Genomic DNA, 20,148 nt, shown 5'->3' on the forward strand with positions numbered 1-20,148 from the left:
AATACACACAGCCTAAGCACAAGAACCACAGTAGGCTTCTATAAAAAAAAACACGTGTCAACAGTACTATTTACACACACACAAACAGTGCTGACACAGAGCGCAGAAAATATATACACACGTTATTTTAGGCACTAGGTAGGGGGTGAGGTGGGGCGGGATGGGGTGGGTGGGGAGATGCTGGAGGGAAAAAAAATCACTTGCGCTGAAAGGTGTGTTTTGAGATTTGTCTTGAATGTAGTGAGAGAATCTGTGTGTCTGAGGCAGAGGTAATCTATTCCAGGTCACAGGGGCTTGATAGGCAAAGGACCTCTCGCCACATGTCTTTGTTTGCACTGTGGGGAGTCGGAAGAGTCGAGTGTCGGCGGCGGAGCGAAGCTGACGAGAGGGGGTGTAGAGATTGAGGAGTTCTGACAAGTATTCTGGGGCAGAACCAGAAACGACGGCAAAAGAAAGAGGAGAGTTTGTATTCGATCTTTTTAGTGATAGGCAGCCAGTGTAGAGAGTGAAGAAGGGGTGTGGCGTGTTCATACTTGGAAGATTTGAAGACCAGGCGGGCAGCGTTATTTTGGATCCTTTGAAGTCTATCTAAAAGGTACTTAGGGAGACCGGCCAGAAGAGAATTGCAATAATCTATCTTTGAGGGGACTAAAGAACACACTAACGTTTTGGTTGCATCAGTGGTGAGGTAGTTACGGACTGAACTAATCTTGCGCAGCTCTAGATAGGCGGACTTGCAGATGTTAGAGATGTGTTTTTGGAAAGAGAGAGTTGGATCGAGAGTGACGCCAAGGCTGCGGACAGACGGAGAGAGAGAGACAGGTAGTTCGTTGACAGTGAGAGAGACAGGAAGAGAAGGGTGATTGAGAAATTTCTTGGGACAGGCCAGCATAACTTCGGTTTTGTCACTATTTAACTGGAGTTTGTTTAAAGACATCCAATCACTGAGGTCCGCAATGCAATCCTGTGTCCGAGATACCAGATCGTCAACTTCAGCAAGAGGGGCAGACTGATGAAGCTGTGTATCATCAGCGAAACTCTCGTGCGACAACGCATGGCGACTGATAACATCGGACACAGGGGAGGCATATAGAACGAAAAGTATGGGGCCAAGCACGGACCCTTGCGGGACACCGTACTGGAGAGCTGAAGGTTGAGATTTGATGCCGTTGACACAAACGGTCTGCGTCCGGTTAGTAAGGTACGAACGAACCCAGGAAAGGGCCAGATCATGAACACCAAAGGAGTGCTGAAGCCTGTGGAGCAGAATTTCGTGGTCTATCGTATCAAATGAGCTAGACAAGTCCAGTAGTGTTAGACTCTGCTACCTGATCCTTTAGTTGGTTAGTGTGTCGTGTTATGTTGGCTTGCCTTAAGTTAGTTGATCTGTGTGTGTGTGCGTGTATATATGTGTGTGTGTGTGTGTGTTCTGATAATGTATGGTTGTATTGCCCATATTGTGATATCTGTATATCACATGTCTGTAAAGAATGATCTTTTTCTTATATTACTATAATTGCGTGTGTCTGCGTTTCATCATAAAAAGTTTGTTCCTATGTATTCCCATTTCGATTATAACCATTTTGCTTAGATCAGGACTAGCTGTAAGAAAGGTCCTACGGACCTAATGCTATCTTTCCTGTAATAAAGTTCAATGTTCAATGCTCTCTCTCTCTCTCTCTCTCTCTCACACACACACACACACACACCTTATGCCTTTTGTCCAACATTTTCACACTTTTATAAACGATATTGAAGCAATCCCTCTCTCTCTTTCTCTCACTCTCTCACCGGAGTTACCTGCCCCTGTCAACCAGCGAGCAGCATCAACTTCGAGCTCCCAAAATTGCATCATTTTTACGTGTGTGTGGAACGCCAACATCATCTAAAATGTGTGTACCAGTGGCTTTAGAGTCTTTGCTTCGAACCCTTTTGTTTGTTTGTTTGTTTGCTTAACGCCCAGCCGACCACGAAGGGCCATATCAGGGCGGTGCTGCTTTGACATTTAAACTGCAATGTGCACATCTACATGTCCTTTCCCCTGTATGAGTGACCATGTGCCCCTTTAACCTGGAAGGATCCACTTCGTCCTGCACATTTGTATGGGCTTTAACCTGCATGAGTTACCCTGTGCTGCTTCAATTTTGAATGCTGACTTAAGGAAACAACACTTGTACCAGGCGAAGATGCCCTGTTCTCAGAAGCTGGCGCTTGTGTTTTGACTGAAGAGGATGCTGTATTCATAGAAGCTGGTGCTTGTGATTTGTCTGAAGGATGCCCTCTTCTCGGAAGCTAGCGCTCGTCTCTTCTTTGAAGAAGATGCTTTATTCTTAAAAGCTGGCGCTTGCGACTTGTCTGATTAGGACGGCCTCTTCGAAGCTGGCGCTTGTCTCTTGCCTGAAGAAACTGTATTCTTAGAAGCTGAAGCTTGTGTCTTATCTGAAGGGGATGCCTTCTCCTCTGAAGCTGGCGCTTGTGTTTTGACTGAAGAGGATGCACTCTTCTTGGAAGCTTACATTTGTGACTTGTCTGAAGAAGATGCCCTCTTTTCTTCAGCTGGCGCTTGTGTTTTGTCTGAAGAGGATGCCGTGTTCTTAGAAGCTGGCGCTTGTGTCATGTCTGAAGAAGCTGCCGTGTTCTTAGAAGCTGGCGCTTGTGTCATGTCTGAAGAAGCTGCCGTGTTCTTAGAAGCTGGCGCTTGTGTCATGTCTGAAGAAGCTGCCGTGTTCTTAGAAGCTGGCGCTTGTGTCATGTCTGAAGAAGCTGCCGTGTTCTTAGAAGCTGGCGCTTGTGTCATGTCTGAAGAAGCTGCCGTGTTCTTAGAAGCTGGCGCTTGTGTCATGTCTGAAGAAGTTGCCGTGTTCTTAGAAGCCGGAGCTTGAGCCGTGTCTGAAGAAGTTGCCGTGTTCTTAGAAGCTGGCGCTTGTGTCATGTCTGAAGAAGTTGCTGTGTTCTTAGAAGCCGGAGCTTGAGCCGTGTCTGAAGAAGTTGCCGTGTTCTTAGAAGCTGGCGCTTGTGTCATGTCTGAAGAAGTTGCCGTGTTCTTAGAAGCCGGAGCTTGAGCCGTGTCTGAAGAAGTTGCCGTGTTCTTAGAAGCTGGCGCTTGTGTCATGTCTGAAGAAGTTGCCGTGTTCTTAGAAGCCGGAGCTTGAGCCGTGTCTGAAGAAGTTGCCGTGTTCTTAGAAGCTGGCGCTTGTGTCATGTCTGAAGAAGTTGCCGTGTTCTTAGAAGCCGGAGCTTGAGCCGTGTCTGAAGAAGCTGCCGTGTTCTTAGAAGCTGGCTCTTGTGTCATGTCTGAAGCAGCTGCCGTGTTCTTAGAAGATAGCGCTTGTGACTTGTCTGAAGAAGCTGCCGTGTTTTTAGAAGCTGGCGCTTGAGCCTTGTCTGAAGAGGATGCGGTGTTCTTAGAAGCCGGAGCTTGAGCCGTGTCTGAAGAAGCTGCCGTGTTCTTAGAAGTTGGCGCTTGTGACTTGTCTGAAGAAGTTGCCGTGTTCTTAGAAGTTGGCGCTTGTGACTTGTCTGAAGAAGTTGCCGTGTTCTTAGAAGATAGCGCTTGTGACTTGTCTGAAGAAGTTGCCGTGTTCTTAGAAGTTGGCGCTTGTGACTTGTCTGAAGAAGCTGCGGTGTTCTTAGAAGCCCGTCGCGATATAACCTTGAATGGTGGAAAACGACGTTAAACACCAAATAAAGAAAGTTCTTAGAAGCTGGCGTTTGTGTCATGTCTGAAGAAGATGCCTTGTTCTTAGACGCTGGCGCTTGAGCCTTGTCTGAAGAAGATGCCGTGTTCTTAGAAGCTGGCGCTTGTGTCATGTCTGAAGAAGATGCCGTGTTTTTAGAAGCCGGGGCTTGAGCCGTGTCTGAAGAAGTTGCCGTGTTCTTAGAAGCTGGCGCTTGAGCCTTGTCTGAAGAAGCTGCCGTGTTCTTAGAAGCTGGCGCTTGTGTCATGTCTGAAGAAGCTGCCATGTTCTTAGAAGCTGGCGCTTGTGTCTGGTCTGAAGAGGATGCCGTGTTCTTAGAAGCTGGCGCTTGTGTCATGTCTGAAGAAGCTGCCATGTTCTTAGAAGCTGGCGCTTGTGCCTTGTCTGAAGAGGATGCATAGCCTTCTTCTCTGAAGCTGGCGTTTGTGTTTTGACTGAAGATGTCCTTTTCTCTGAAGCTTGTGCTTGTGACTTGTCTGAAAAAGATGCCCTGTTCTCTGAAGCTGACGCTTGTGTCTTGTCTGAAGAGGATGCCGTGTTTGACCATATAAGGAACATAAATTGCAGTCAAAGAGTGTACTAAATCATTTTACAACATGAAAGCTACTGGGTTTTTAGCGTCAGTGAAATGTAAAATCCAGGAAACAAATGTATGCGGTCAGCAGGTTGCAAAACCCTTTACCCTTTGCCTCAACTTCTTTCTTTCATTGAAGACTTTTGTTCTGAGAAGCTGTAATCTCTCTTTCTCTTCCTGTCCACTTAAAATTGTGGGATTTTCCACCAAGAATTGACGGAGAAGTTGAGCAGAGGGCAGTGGGCCAGTTGCTCCAGGATACGTGTCACACACATGACTCAAAGTACTTTGTTACTTGTTGAGTGTCACTAGCCTCCCATTTGGTATACGTTCGTCTCATTTTGGCATCGGGTGATCTTGAGAGTGGCTCAAATTCCATGCTTTGTTTTCGGGTAGTCGATTTTTCGTGAACTTCGACAATATGATCAGCAGCGTCCGCCTCAATGAAAAAGTCTGTGGCAGTTGTAACAAAACGGCCTTTGACTGGGGTGCTGAAGCATGTACGCTGCCTGTGTAGAAGTTCCTGACATCCTCCTCAAGTGGTATGTCGACAGGCTTTTGCTGATTGTTTCTCCGTTGTTGGCAGGATAGCTGAGCTGTGTAGAAAATGAAGTCCCATTTTAAGTCCAGGACACACAAGAAACGGTCCACCTCAACAGCTTTTTCCAGACTTTTTTCCTCAACAATGTATTTTTCTTTCATCACTTTTGCGACTTTCTTCAGAAGATATCCAATGATAAGCTTCAGACCTGCTTTCATGACATTCCCTGGTAATGTAGTCAAGTTTTGAATTGCTGATGTGAGGTGAACAAAGTTTTCTCTGTTGATGACATCCGCTCCACCGAGTGTTTCTGAAAATGAAACTTGTCGCATTTCTAGAACTAGATTTCCCAGTGTTCTCATCTCAGACATGATGACAGTTCTTTTCGTTTTCACGCTTTTGTTGTACAGTTTCTGTCCCAAAAGGAGAATTACTCTGTCTGTGCGGCAAACGTTTCCAACTTCATCCTGCCTGAATCTGTCGACAATTTCAGTGCGGAATTGTTCAGCCACGTCCGACTCTCTTGCATAATCCCCGCCTTGAGAAAAAGACACATAACCTGAGGGAGTTGTGCATAGCTATGTGCATCGCTTCTTGTGTTTCCGGATATTCTTTTTGGAATAGAACCCGTTGCATGTGCTGCACATAACCATAGTTGGCTGATCAGTCCCGTGGCGCCTCTCCCTGTGGTAAAGGTCACCACCAGATGATGCAGCTATTTGATTAGCATGCAAAATCCCCAACTTTCTGATCTTTTCAAACGCTTCATGTTGGTCTTGCTTGGTCTTGAGTTTTAAAGCTGAACTGACAGCATCTTCGTCGCAATGTTTGCGCTTTAAGTGTCTAACAATATGTGTTTGCAAAACACCACAAAACAAGCATGGTCTCTGAGGTTTTGAACATTTTTTTTCTTTGTCTGATGAAGATGCCCTATTCTCTGAAGCTGGCGCTTGTGACTTGTCTGAAGAAGATGTTGTGTTCTTAGAAGCTGGCGCTCCCGGAGACGTGTCACACACATACGACTCAATGTACTTTGTTACTTGTTGAGTGTCACTAGCCTCCCATTTGGTATACGTTCGTCTCATTTTGGCATCGGGTGATCTTGAGAGTGGCTCAAATTCCACGCTTTGTTTTCGGCCAGTGGATTTTTCGTGAACTTCAACAATATGATCAGCAGCGTCTGCCTCAATGAAACTGTCTGTGTTTAGACAAGCTGCTTGCTTCTCACATGAAGGTGCTGTATCGTCTGAGTGCAGTTGTAACGAAACGGCCTTTGACTGGGGTGCAGAAGCATGTACACTGCCTGTGTAGAAGTTCCTGACATCCTCCTCAAGTGGTATATCGACAGGCTTTTGCTGATTGTTACTCCGTTGTTAGAAAATGAAGTCCCATTTTAAGTCCAGGTCACACAAGAAACGGTCCACTTCAACAGCTTTTTCCAGACTTTTTTCCTCAACAATGTATTTTTCTTTCATCACTTTCGCGACTTTCTTCAGAAGATATCCAATGGTAAACTTCAGACCTGCTTTCGTGACATTCCCTGGTGATGTAGTCAAGTTTTGAATTGCTGATGTGAGGTGAACAAAGTTTTCTCTGTTGATGACATCCGCTCCACCGAGTGTTTCTGAAAATGAAACTTTTCGCATTTCTAGAACTAGATTGCCCAGTCTTCTCATCTCAGACTTGATGACCCTTCTGTCCTTTTTCACGCTTTTGTTGTACAGTTTCTGTCCCAAAAGGAGAATTACTCTGTCTGTGCGGCAAACGTTCCCAACTTCATCCTGCCTGAATCTGTCGACAATTTCAGTGCGGAATTGTTCAGTCACGCCGGACTCTCTTGCATAATCCCCACCTTGAGGAAAAGACACATAACCTGAGGGAGTTGTGCATAGGTATGTGCATCGCTTCTTGTGTTTCCAGATTCCCTTTTTGACATAGAACCCGTTGCATGTGCTGCACATAACCATAGTTGGCTGATCAGTCCCGTGGCGCCTCTCCCTGTGGTAAAGGTCACCACCAGATGATGCAGCTATTTGATTAGCATGCAAAATCCCCAACTTTCTGATCTTTTCAAACGCTTCATGTTGGTCTTGCTTGGTCTTGAGTTTTAAAGCTGAACTGACAGCATCTTCGTCGCAATGTTTTCTCTTTAAGTGTCTAACCATATGTGTTTGCAAAACGCCACAAAACAAGCATGGTCTCTGAGGTTTTGACATTTTTTTTTCTTTGTCTGATGAAGATGCCCTATTCTTTGAAGCTGGCGCTTGTGTCTGGTCTAAAGAAGATGTTGTGTTCTTAGAAGCTGGCGTTTGTGACTTGTCTGAAGAAGATGTGTTCTTCGAACCTGTCGCTTGTGACTTGTCTGAAGAAGATGTTGTGTTCTTCGAAGCTGGCGCTTGTGACTTGTCTGAAGAAGATGGTGTGTTCTTCGAACCTGTCGCTTGTGACTTGTCTGAAGAAGATGTTGTGTTCTTCGAAGCTGGTGCTTGTGACTTGTCTGAAGAAGATGTTGTGTTCTTTGAAGCTGGCGCTTGTGACTTGTCTGAAGAAGATGTTGTGTTCTTCGAAGCTGGTGCTTGTGACTTGTCTGAAGAAGATGTGTTCTTCAAAGCTGGCGCTTGTGACTTGTCTGAAGAAGATGTGTTTTTTGAAGCTAGCGTTTGTGACTTGTCTGAAGAAGATGGTGTATTCTTAGAAGCTGGCGCTCCAGGAGACGTGTGGACGTGAGGAAAAGACACATAACCCGAGGGAGTTGTGCATAGGTATGTGCATCGCTTCTTGTGGTTCCGGATATTCTTTTTGGAATAGAACCCGTTGCATGTGCTGCACATAACTATAGTTCGATCAGTCCCTTGGCGCCTCTCCCTGTGGTAAAGGTCACCACCAGATGATGCAGCTATTTGATTAGCATGCAAAATCCCCAACTTTCTGATCTTTTCAAACGCTTCATGTTGGTCTTGCTTGGTCTTGAGTTTTAAAGCTGAACTGACAGCATCTTCGTCGCAATGTTTTCTCTTTAAGTGTCTAACCATATGTGTTTGCAAAATGCCACAAAACAAGCATGGTCTCTGAGGTTTTGACATTTTTTTTTCTTTGTCTGATGAAGATGCCCTATTCTTCGAACCTGTCGCTTGTGTCTGGTCTAAAGAAGATGGTGTGTGCTTAGAAGCTGGCGTTTGTGACTTGTCTGAAGAAGATGTGTTCTTCGAACCTGTCGCTTGTGACTTGTCTGAAGAAGATGGTGTGTGCTTAGAAGCTGGCGTTTGTGACTTGTCTGAAGAAGATGTGTTCTTCGAACCTGTCGCTTGTGACTTGTCTGAAGAAGATGGTGTGTGCTTAGAAGCTGGCGCTTGTGACTTGTCTGAAGAAGATGGTGTGTGCTTAGAAGCTGGCGCTTGTGACTTGTCTGAAGAAGATGTTGTGTTCTTCGAACCTGTCGCTTGTGACTTGTCTGAAGAAGATGTTGTGTTCTTCGAAGCTGGCGCTCCAGGAGACGTGTGGACGTGAGGAAAAGACACATAACCTGAGGGAGTTGTGCATAGGTATGTGCATCGCTTCTTGTGTTTCCAGATATTCTTTTCGGAATAGAACCCGTTGCATGTGCTGCACATAACTATAGTTCGATCAGTCCCTTGGCGCCTCTCCCTGTGGTAAAGGTCACCACCAGATGATGCAGCTATTTGATTAGCATGCAAAATCCCCAACTTTCTGATCTTTTCAAACGCTTCATGTTGGTCTTGCTTGGTCTTGAGTTTTAAAGCTGAACTGACAGCATCTTCGTCGCAATGTTTGCGCTTTAAGTGTCTAACAATATGTGTTTGCAAAACACCACAAAACAAGCATGGTCTCTGAGGTTTTGAACATTTTTTTTCTTTGTCTGATGAAGATGCCCTATTCTCTGAAGCTGGCGCTTGTGTCTGGTCTAAAGAAGATGCTGTGTTCTTAGAAGCTGATGCTTGTGGCTTGTGTGAAGAGGATGCCCTCTTCTGTGAAACTCGTGCTAGTGGCTGGTCTGAAGCGGATTCTGAGTATTCTGGAGCTATAGGTGATGGAGCAGGAGGTGGCTTTTTCCCTGGCAAAACATGAAGACCTGTAAAATAACAAACGACATTCTCAAATTAGCAAAAACAAAGGGTAAGAAAAAGTGTAGAAACTTGGTTTATTTGTTTGTTTATTTGTTGCTTAACGTCCAGCCGACTACGCAGAGCCATATCAGGACGAGGAAGGGGGGGATGAAGGGGGCCACTTGTCAAGCGATTCCTGTTTACAAATGCACTAACCCATTACTTGTGTCCCAGCAGGCTTTAGTAAAACTAAATTAATACCTACTGGAAGATTACCAGTTTCCAGTATGTTAAAATAGGCTTAACCTATCTACTAGAAACTTGGTCCTCACTGAAGTTACAACTGAGGTTCAATATGACAATCAATCAAACAACTAAATAAAACAAATATAGAATCAAGAACTTTGCAAAGAAGTCGAACCAATGAAAACAGATTTTCAGGGAAGATAATGGAGGTTAGCTGGCTTAATCTGCAGGTGTATGTGAACAACTCTAGCTGAAAACGGGTAACTGCTGTCCCAGAAGCTTTCTTTATTTGGTGTTTAACGTCGTTTTCAACCATTCCAGGTTATATCGCGACGGAGGGAAGGGGGGAGATGGGATAGAGCCACTTGTCAATTGTTTCTTGTTCACAAAAGCACTAATCAAAAATGTGCTCCAGGGGCTTGCAACGTAGTACAATATATTACCTTACTGGGAGAATGCAAGTTTCCAGTACAAAGGACTTAACATTTCTTACATACTGCTTGACTAAAATCTTTACAAAAATTGACTATACTCTATACAAGAAACACTTAACAAGGGTAAAAAGAGAAACAGAATCGGTAAGTCGCCTCTTACGACATGCTGGGGAGCATCGGGTAAATTCTCCCCCCTAACCCGCGGGGGTAGACATTGGAGGTTAGCTGGCTTAATCTGCAGGTGTATGTGAACAACTCTAGCTGAAAACGGGTAACTGCTGTCCCAGAAGCTAATGATGGATGATCCCTGATTATTGATAACCCATCACATTTTCTACTCACTACAGGCAAGACTATTCCAGCAGTTTGATCCCTTTATAGGGCGGGGATGTAGCTCAGTCGGTAACGCGCTGGATTTGTATCCAGTTGGCCACTGTCAGCGTGAGTTCGTCCCCACGTTCGGCGAGAGATTTATTTCTCAGAGTCAACTTTGTGTGCAGACTCTCCTCGGTGTCCGAACACCCCCGTATGTACACGCAAGCACAAGACCAAGTGCGCACAAAAAAGATCCTGTAATCCATGTCAGAGTTCGGTGGGTTATAGAAACACGAAAATACCCAGCATGCTTTCTCCGAAAACGGCGTATGGCTGTCTAAATGGCGGGGTAAGAAACGGTCATACACGTAAAATTCCACTTGTGCAAAAAACACGAGTGTATGTGGGAGTTTCAGCCCATGAACGCAGAAGAAGAAGAAGATCCCTTTGTAGAATATCAAGGTTTGATTTCTGAACTGCACTAATAAAGCTGTACTGCAAAAAGTGGAACATCGCTTTTGAGGACCACATTACTTTCCTTTCATTTCATTGATTTAAAAAAAATAATGAAGTTGAAAAAGTATGAAAAAAAGACACAATGTTAACCAAAAGATCTATCAGTGCCTACTTTCTGACATCACCGAAAGTGAGAATAGTGTCGACCATACAAAATTACACCCTCAGGGCTAACACCCCAAAAAGTGAACAACCGGAAAGGCCAGGGTCCACGGCGGCAGGGGCAAAGAACAGAATCTCCTGGTACCAAAATGTGTGTTAATAAATTATAAAATAATACACATTTTGCCTCCATCAAGCATCCAAACGAAAAAAAAAAAAACAAGAAGGGCAAAGCCCATACGACTCACATGCTTTACACATTTTTCCTACCAAAATACATGTGGTCTGACCCAAGGTCAAGGTCATCCAAGGTCATGCAACACAAAGCTGTTAATTCAAGACATAGGAAGTACAATGGTGCTTATTGGCTCTTTCTACCATGAGATATGGTCACTTTTAGTGGTTCACTACCTTATTTTGGTCACATTTCATAAGGGTCGAAGTGACCTTGACCTTGATCATATGTGACCAAATGTGTCTCATGATGAAAGCATAACATGTGCCCCACATAATTGTTAAGTTTGAAACAGTTATCTTCCATAGTTCAGGGTCAAGGTCACTTCAAAATGTATACAATCCAACTTTGAAGAGCTCCTGTGACCTTGACCTTGAAGCAAGGTAAACCAAACTGGTATCAAAAGATGGGGCTTACTTTGCCCTATATATCATATATAGGTGAGGTATTGAATCTCAAAAACTTCAGAGAAAATGGGAAAATTAGCTGGTTTTTAGGCAACATTTATGGCCCCTGCGACCTTGACCTTGAAGCAAGGTCAAGATGCTATGTATGTTTTTTGGGGCCTTGTCATCATACACCATCTTGCCAAATTTGGTACTGATAGACTGAATAGTGTCCAAGAAATATCCAACGTTAAAGTTTTCCGGACGGACGGACGGACGGACGACTCGGGTGAGTACATAGACTCACTTTTGCTTCGCATGTGAGTCAAAAAAGTGTTTGTTTTTAAGTTTTACTTTAAGAAACCGGATTTTCCGATTTTAACAGTTTTCAAATACCAGATTTCCGGCGAGAACCGGAAAGGTGTTAGCCCTGCACCCTCAGAAAGTCGAGATTCCAGGTCTTCGCCAAAAAAGCATGCTACCAAATGTCTGCGATTCATGAAGCCTGTTCGTATTTAGATCAGAAAAAAACCATAACTTCACAGGAGTACGTGTGTCCATGCACGAGAAAACTAATAAATTGAGTGTTTAAGTTGTAGTTTCTCCATCACAATCTGTGTTTGTTTGTTTGCTTAATGCCCAGCCGACCACGAAGGGCCATATCAGGGCGGTGCTGCTTTGAGATATAACGTGCGCCACACACAAGACAAGTCGCAGCACAGGCTTCATGTCTCACCCAGTCACATTATTCTGACACCGGACCAACCAGTCCTAGCACTTACCCCATAATGCCAGACGCCAGGCGGAGCTTCCACTAGATTGCCAAAAGACACTATCTGCACAAACACAGGGGCACCACAAGGCACAGTACTCTCACCTTTTCTTTTTTCTCTCTACACAGCAGATTTCAGAAGTTCTAGTGACTCCTGCCCCATAACCAAGTTTGCTGACGACACTGGACTGACCGGACTGCTGACTGTTGACGACGACTCTGACTACAGGCAGGAGGTAGATAGGTTTGTGGGGTGGTGTGAAAACAACTATTTAGAGCTTAATGTGGGGAAGACAAAGGAAATGATAATGGACAACAGGAGGGGGGAACATGTACACAGGGAGATAGTGATCAAGGGGGAGGTCGTAGAGAAGGTAGAGCAGTATAAGTATTTGGGGGTGATTATAGACAATAAGTTGACATGGAAACCAAACTCTGATGCCCTTGTGAAGAAACTCCACTCTCGCCTGTACTTTTTGAGAAAACTCAGGTCTTTTAACATCAGACAAGAAATCCTTCAGATGTTTTACACTTCAACGTGCAATAGTGTGTTGTACTTTGGCTCCGTGTGTTGGGGTGGCAACATCAACAAGCAAGACAGGGATAGATTAGATAAATTCATCAGGAAAGCAAGTGGGGTGGTTGGGAGGAAGCAGGACAATTTCACATCAACACATGAACGACGACTGACTGACAAGGTACAGAAGATTTTGGCTGACGACTCGCACCCACTCAGACCGGAATTTGACAGTAGACGGACAGACAGGAGCAACAGATTCAGACAACCAACCGCAAGATCCACACGCTACAGAAATTCGTTCATTCCATCTGCAATTCACATCTTCAATTCTCAGGTGGGGCGGTAGATGCTGGTGTTGTCGCTCTGATGCACGGGGTCAGTGTTCTGTATTGTTTCAGTATTGTTGATTTTGTTTTGCATTCTACTCTCTTAATCTTAGACAATATGTGATAACCGGCAAGGTGCTGACTTTCTTTTGTGCATTGTTGATGGTGAATGCATGTTAATTTATTTTTAATATACTTTCTTATGTGATAACCAATGTGCTATATTTTCTCAGGACAAAGAACAAATGTTTATCTTGAATGTTTTATGTATGTTATTATTACGGACACAAACGCTCAGCAATGTAATTTCTCTTTTAGAGATTAATAAAGTTATTGTATTGTATTGTATTGTATTGTAAAGTCTTAGGTATGACCCGGCCGGGGTTCGAACCCACGACCTCCCGATCACGGGGCGGACGCCTTACCACTAGGCCAACCGTGCCGGTCCTGACAATCTGTGGGAACGTGTGACAGAAAGGATCCCACATACAAGAGTGAGCATTGTGAGACTAATTGTGTCATATTTTCTCAAGGGCTGTCACACATACAGGGTGGTGTCATAAGTCATGCATATCAGAAGACCTGAATTTAGAGCGGACCACCCCAAAGAATAATCTATAAAAAAAAAAAACTGTTAACTTGCCGCAGTCCTTTGGACTTTTGGTATTTCACTGCCTTGAGGATTTTTTGTTTCTCTTCTTTTAACATAATTCACAAAAAAATAGTTTTACAGAACGTAAAAAACATTAGGCTCGTTTAGAGCCACAAGATATGGCTAGCAAAGACTCAACTCAGTTTTTGTGTGAGTCTCTGTGTCAGTGTATGGGGCAGGGGGGGGGGGGGGGGAGAGGAGGGGTCACCCCTCCCGGCCACCTGCAATGTACGGACAAGTTTGCTATGGCCCAAGGGTGTCCGTTCATGAGAGGGACTGCTGTACCTCCATTAACAGAATTATCATGAGGGTACGAGAGATCAAATATCAGTCTGTATTCTCCTGGTATTGACTTTTCCACCCACCCCACAGGGGAGACAACCAAGTCTCTCATAGGCGGAACCAAAAATGGGCCAGCCACTCTGCCTAACCTGATCTCCTCAAACAGCTTTTGTAACACGACTTGTGGCTGACTACGTGCTGAGCAATGATCTTTTGCTAACCACGGCTTTCTTTCCCCCTGGCTAAATCCTTCCCTAAGAATCTGGGCGTCTACTTGGTTGGGGTACTGCTCTAATCTATGATCTAAATTCACCAGGCAGATAGGCGAGATGGCTAGACCAGCTAAATTATGACTTGGAGGGGTGTCAACCGCCTCACAGCTACTTCTGCCCGGTACCAAAATGAAAGGGCTGCCCAGCACCTGACCCCCTTTTTTCAGCACTTTGCCCCGGTGCTAACTTCTTAGTGCAGACACTGAGGCCATGAGTCGTTGAGTTGTAGCCTGTACACCTGCGCACATAAGTGCAATCTTCTTTTTGGCAGCCCCTTAGTCTGTGGTGGAAGCGACACACACCCCTCTGCCTTGGGTTCTGTGTGGTGTTCTTTCGCTCCGCTGGTGGATTGGGCCTGCTAGGGGGAACCGCCACGGCTGCTTTGAAAAAGCTGCAGCCATAGCTGATTGTCAATCATTCCCCCAGGGGCGTGTGGGGTCAGCCTCTAGGCGGGACCTAAACTGTTGGTCATAAAGGGCCCAGGCGTTACCTGGGTTGTCCCTTGCGGCACCCCTTATCAGCTCAGCTTAGGCGAGCATATCTTGGAGCTGCTGGGGGTGCCGCACCAGGTAAACGCTCATCAGAACGTGGAAGGCGGAAGACCACTGATCTATGGTGAGGTCTCCCTTGCTTCGCCTTTCTAGCCTTGGGACCAGCCGCCCTTGCTCGTCCTGAACAAAGGCTAAGGCCTTTTCCTCAGGCCTGTCCAGAAACGATTTCGAAGACAAAACCTGCAGATCCACAAATTTTCTCCTTTATCTCGTGTGGAACCGTGATGGAGAGGGCGTTCAAGGCCTGCCCCTTCTGGCTGGCAGACTGACTCGCTAACGCTGACTCGAGAGCCCTAATCCTGGCTTCCGAATTCTGCCTAGCCTGATTGGCCGCCTCCTTTAAGGATCTTACCCTGTTAAAGAGACCCTCATCAGTACCTTGTTGTTGTCGAGGTTCAGGTTCCTGTCTGGTGGCGTCATGTGCCCCGTCAAACCAGGCTCCCTGGCTGTCTCTGTTGCTGCTGGGCACCTGGGCTGTCGCTCCTGTTGTCGCTGTCCGGCGCTGCCTTTTTGCCCTGGCCCCACTCACAGGCAGCTCCTCCTGCAGCCTTGCGGGTCTCTTACCTTGGTTGGGCCTACGAGGTCGTCCTCTGCCTGTACGAACTAATCAGTTAAACAATTAATAATAATAATACGAGAATTTATAACGCGCACATATCTCACCACAAGGCGACTCAAGGCGCACTCATACACAATCTTTCGCATTAACAACTCAAGCATACTCAAATACACTTACGCATAAATTACATCAAGATGACAAGGCAACAACACAGAGACACAGCACTCAAAAGGGGGGGGGGGGGGGGTATAGCGGGGCACAGTAGTCTGAGGATTATTTAGGGAAAAGAAAAGTCTTGAGGCCAGATTTAAATGCTTCTAAAGAGTGTTGTTGCATCAAGAGTTAGGGGTGGTAGTCTGTCGTCAGTAATGCGTGCAAGTCCAGTGGCCCACGGCTGTCATCTTCTCACCTATTGCTGTCACAATTTAAGGACTGCCCTCGAAGTAGGGGGGGAGGGGGGGGGGGATAGGAGGGGTTGGGCAGGGGCAGTTAGAACGAAAACTCAATAATGAATTGCTGTGTATGTATTCTGTGAGTGTGTGCTCACCAACAGAGACCTCGGGTCAATGACCCATACTTGCCAATGAGCAAGTTTTACCTATGGGACGGTATCCTTTGATGTTTGAGAGGAAACTCTTCCTGTCCCAGGTTACAGACACTGACTTTCTTACGGAGTTTTACCTATGAGACCGCGCGCGCCCGTTCGTCGCCTCTTACAACATGCTGGGGAGCATCAGGTAAATTCTTCCCCCTAACCCGGGGGGGGGGGTCTGCCCGTCTGTGCGCTGGTGTATGCACGTACATCATGCTTAGCCATATGCACATCAAATGGGAACAAAAATAGGATAACGGACACAACTTTCAAGACTGAACTGCCAAACATAGTTGCCACCCCTGTGAAAAAAATTATACCTCGCAAACTCCCAATAAAGACCCCTCCTTTATACGACCGGTTTCTCTGGCCATCAAGGTCGTTAGTGGGAGGGTTTGCTGTATTATATATATCTAAGTTTACTTCAACGAATAGACCAGGCAACCCTGGGCAAATCCTCATTCGCTTTAGACGCGTTGTGCATTTACAGTCAGACGGCAGCACGATTCCATTGTTTGCCGAAAGTAGGTCGCGTGACTCATCAACACGCGCTTGACCCCTGACCCCAATACAGCAGGTGTTAGCACTTGCTGCCTCGTCAATTTTTTCAGAGCAATACCACTAATTTGGACGTAGCGAGGCGGGATGCTGCATGACTGCACCAATACCTATGCATTATAGCTAGCCGGTTATCGAATTCATCTTTCGTAGCGATCGGCAATATAGTGCCCGCGCTGTAGCACTGTAGTGCCAGCTCGTCGTTCCGCCATCCCAGAACAAAGGAAATGGATTTTCTGTGGACCCACGCTTCCGACCAATTTCATCAAAATCGCTTGTCTACAGATCCAAATTTGTCATTTTTTCTCAGTCAAAAGCAAAGCATGCTTCAATAAAAATAGGAATAAAATTGAATAGAGACAGGCCGTTTGAGAATTATGTGTTAGCTTTAGCCTTACTCAAACGGCCCCACTGCAGTGTTTGTTTCTGCTTGTGATAAACTCATTTATGGCTAAAGCCTAAATGTATTTATGTTTGTGTAATATCATTATCTGTTCTAAGTTAAATGTTGAGATGCACATGTCCAGTCACCCGTAGATCCTAAGGGTGGGGCAGCTGTCTAGCCAATGTGCCTGGGCATGATTTGGTGGCAGTCCAGAGTCCTTCTCAAAGTGGGAGAGTGGGCAGTAGAGAAGTGACAGATTTTGAGATCGCCCGCGAGAGATCTTTGTTCGCCGGTCGTTCCGATTGACGGGGTAGCCTAACGACTTTATGCTTCAGCAAAATTTGAACCCGCCTGGCGCGCGATTTTAGAGGAATTTTGAACTTGCCCGACGTGATTCGAACCCGTCCCGGGCGGTCGGGCGGCCGTAAAAGTACAGGCCTGTAGTTCAAAATGTTACTTGTTTGTTAATATGGCTAGCAAACTGACACCAGTAATCATATAGATGAGACTTTTGATTTGCAAATGATGTACTTTTAGTTTTATGAATACATGCAACCATCATTTCAACACTCACCATGTAAATGTTGCTGGGTCATGCACCATGCTAGTGGTGGTTCTTCGGCAACGTCGATCTCTATCTTGACCTCTGTCTTGATCCCTTGCTCTTGTGAATGTTGCTCTGCCGTGCACTGTGGCACTGATTGTGGTTGTTCTTGTGTATCTCTTTCTGTCTTGACCTCTATCTTGACCTCTGGTTCTTGTGAATGTTGCTCTGTCATGCACTGTGACACTGGTAGTCTTACTAGGGGTGGTTCTTGTGTATCTATTTCTGTCTCAACCTCTATCTTCACTGTTCGCTCTTCTTCCTCCATCCTGTCACAGCCGCTCACTGTCTGTCTGGTTTGGCTTCTGTCCACTGACTGCGGTTGTTGCTGTGTCATGCACCATGCCAATGGCGGTTCTTCAGCTACGTCAATCTCTATCTTGAACTCTGTCTCGTGTGAGTGTTGATCTGTCTCCATCCTGTCACAGACGCTCACTGTCTCTCTCGATTGGCTTCTGTCCACTGACAGCTGCAACAATCACAGTCATGGTTCATTTAAACAATGTGCTGGCACCAACTGAGACAGAATTTCTCTCCTTCAAACATAAATTTCAAACAGATGATCTTGCAAAGTTGCATAGGAACCTGACACAGGAGAAACCTGACACAGGAGAAACCTGACACAGGAGAAACCCGACACAGGAGAAACCTGACACAGGAGAAACCTGACACAGGAGAAACCTGACACAGGAGAACCCCTTGTTCTTCCTCTTTACAGACCAGCTTTTCTTACATGTTCTGTTCACAACGTTACCTTCATTTTATTATTAAGACACCCTCCTTTTTAAAACCAGATTGTCTCAGATTTGTTACGGTCTTAAAAAAGGGGTTCCAATGTGGAGTTACCAGCCAGGATTACTACAGCAACGCTGAGGCTTCTCTCTACACCTTTTCTCCAAGTCCCCCTACCCACATTATGAAGAAAATGTAAAGAGGTCGAATGAGATGGGTACTTAAGGCTGTAGGTTACTTCTGCAACTACGTTGGGGATAGCCTCCCTTTTCGGATATACAGTCGAACCCACTTAAAACGAACACGCTAGTTACGAATTTTGACTTATAACGTATTAGTTTTAAGTTCCCAACTGAATACCTCTTTCTTCATGCTTAAAAAAAATGCTTAAAACGAATTCTTTGTAACGAATTTATGCTTATAACGAGCACTTTTTGGATTCCCAAGCATGCATAATGTCTGTAATTTACTCACGCTTATGACGAAATCTTTAAACTCGTCCCGAGATCGACATATCATGGGAATTTGAGAAGTTTGAATACATGTGTCAGAGTCTTCCCTTGCGTCGACTGCTTGAACCATTGCTCAACCGATCACTGAATAAAGTTAAACTGATTACACTGTACTCACAAAACAATTTCAAATTTAGAATCAAAGTGATTGATAGCTCAGACACTGAACATGAATGACGTTTATTTCCTTCACGAATACCAAAAACGAAACATCAATGTTTTGAACGGACGCCATTGCCAAAAAATATAGATGCCAGAGTGGTTTCCCTTGGACAAGGGAAACCACACTCTCAACGTTTGCGTTCGCCGGTTCGCGATAGTTTATCAGTCAGTCAGTGCTATCGATTTGGATTTGAACATCATGTTGCAACAAAACAAAAAAAACTAAATTGGCCAAGGTTTGCTACCCGTCGCCAAGGTAAGTGATTCCAGACAAATGATAGGAACACCGCGAATGTGGACAGTGTCAGTGTGTGCGTGTGTGTGACCAAAAACGTAACAACTGGATGAAACATCTGTGTGCTCACTCTCACTCAAACTCAACAATCATCACTCAACATGAGACACACATGAACATGTAACTGAATATGTCACTTTATTGTCTAAACGTGAAGCAGCATGAAAGTTGCGAAAGAAACAAATTGAAACACCATAAAATGTACAAGACTTAAAAAAAAAAAATCAATCATATTTTCTTAATACGAATTTTGGTAAAGACGAACTTTTTTTCCGATCCCCAGTGATTCGTCTTAAGCGAGTTCGACTGTATCTAACACTATTTCTGAACACTGTAATCACTTTTCATTTATGTTTGTCTGTGTTTCATGCTTCAAATTAGGCTTCAAAAATGGATACTTAAGTGGGTTTTTTCAAAATTCACCAGTTTGGGGGCCCGGGTAGCTCAGGTGGTAGAGCACTGGACTTGTGATCGAGAGGTCGCTGGTTCGAATCCGGGCCGGGACGGACACGGGTCAACTTTATGTGCAGACCCAGAGACGGTATCCATCTCCCACCCCCGTGTCACCACAATGGCACGTTAAAGATCTTGGTCATTCTACCATAAGTGCAGATGGCTGATACCACCTAAACACGCAAACATCAAAAGCCGTGAGGGCGTAAAAACTCGAATCGTATAAACCAATTCATGTCCAATATAGGCAATTAAGACCTGACGGACAATAAGCCCCTTAAAATTTACTTTTTTTTTTTTTTTTTTTACTATTCACCAGTAAAATCACTATGTTTGATGTTCTATTTTGCTTCCCTATTTCTCTTCTTCAGTTTGTGATCATCTGATTGTTATTTTGTTTACATATTCACAATAAAATATCCCAATTTCTTCAGTAGTGTGTGTGTGTGAAAAAAAATCTGATACCTATGCTCAAACTTCAGTCAGGTTTCATGGTATTAGGCCATTTTGATAGTCTCAGATTTGCTTAGTCTTTTAAATCCATATCCATGAGAATCTGCTGTATTTTTTGTGTTAACATGCAAACTAGTTGTTGTTTAAATACTTTTTTGAAAATAAAAGTTGAAATTTTTGATAATGTGTTTATTTATGTGCGTGTGAATGGTGGCGATCGTCAAAATACGGACGGATGAATTTACTTTTGCCACTGCATCACTAAACAAAGAACTAAATTCCAACACACACATGCACAAGTATCAATGCTGTGGTGGTTGAGAGTGCCAGAACACATTGAAATGATTGTTTTTCAAC

The 20,148-nt window shown here is 44.7% G+C and overlaps 2 protein-coding genes and 1 pseudogene across 2 annotated transcripts; all 3 read right to left on the reverse strand.

Moving 5' to 3' along the window:
* Positions 1–1,318: 1,318 nt before the first annotated feature.
* LOC138949732 (uncharacterized) lies at positions 1,319–5,903 on the reverse strand (annotated as a pseudogene).
* Positions 2,513–4,245, reverse strand: LOC138950032 (dentin sialophosphoprotein-like). The gene is made up of 2 exons (XM_070321818.1): positions 3,736–4,245; positions 2,513–3,652 (listed from the first exon to the last, which is right to left on the reverse strand). Exons 1-2 carry the CDS (start codon positions 4,243–4,245, stop codon positions 2,513–2,515), a joined length of 1,650 nt encoding a protein of 549 aa, XP_070177919.1.
* Positions 5,904–6,181: 278 nt separating the features above from the next.
* On the reverse strand, positions 6,182–17,641 carry LOC138949684 (nucleolar protein dao-5-like). Its single transcript, XM_070321463.1, has 3 exons — positions 17,155–17,641; positions 14,865–15,089; positions 6,182–8,903 (listed from the first exon to the last, which is right to left on the reverse strand). The coding sequence occupies exons 1-3, from the start codon at positions 17,600–17,602 to the stop codon at positions 6,187–6,189; spliced, it is 3,390 nt and encodes a 1,129-aa protein (XP_070177564.1). The 5' UTR covers positions 17,603–17,641; the 3' UTR covers positions 6,182–6,186.
* Between the last annotated feature and the right edge of the window lie 2,507 nt (positions 17,642–20,148).

Source organism: Littorina saxatilis, linkage group LG16 (genome assembly GCF_037325665.1).
Source record: "Littorina saxatilis isolate snail1 linkage group LG16, US_GU_Lsax_2.0, whole genome shotgun sequence".
NCBI lineage: Eukaryota > Metazoa > Mollusca > Gastropoda > Littorinimorpha > Littorinidae > Littorina > Littorina saxatilis.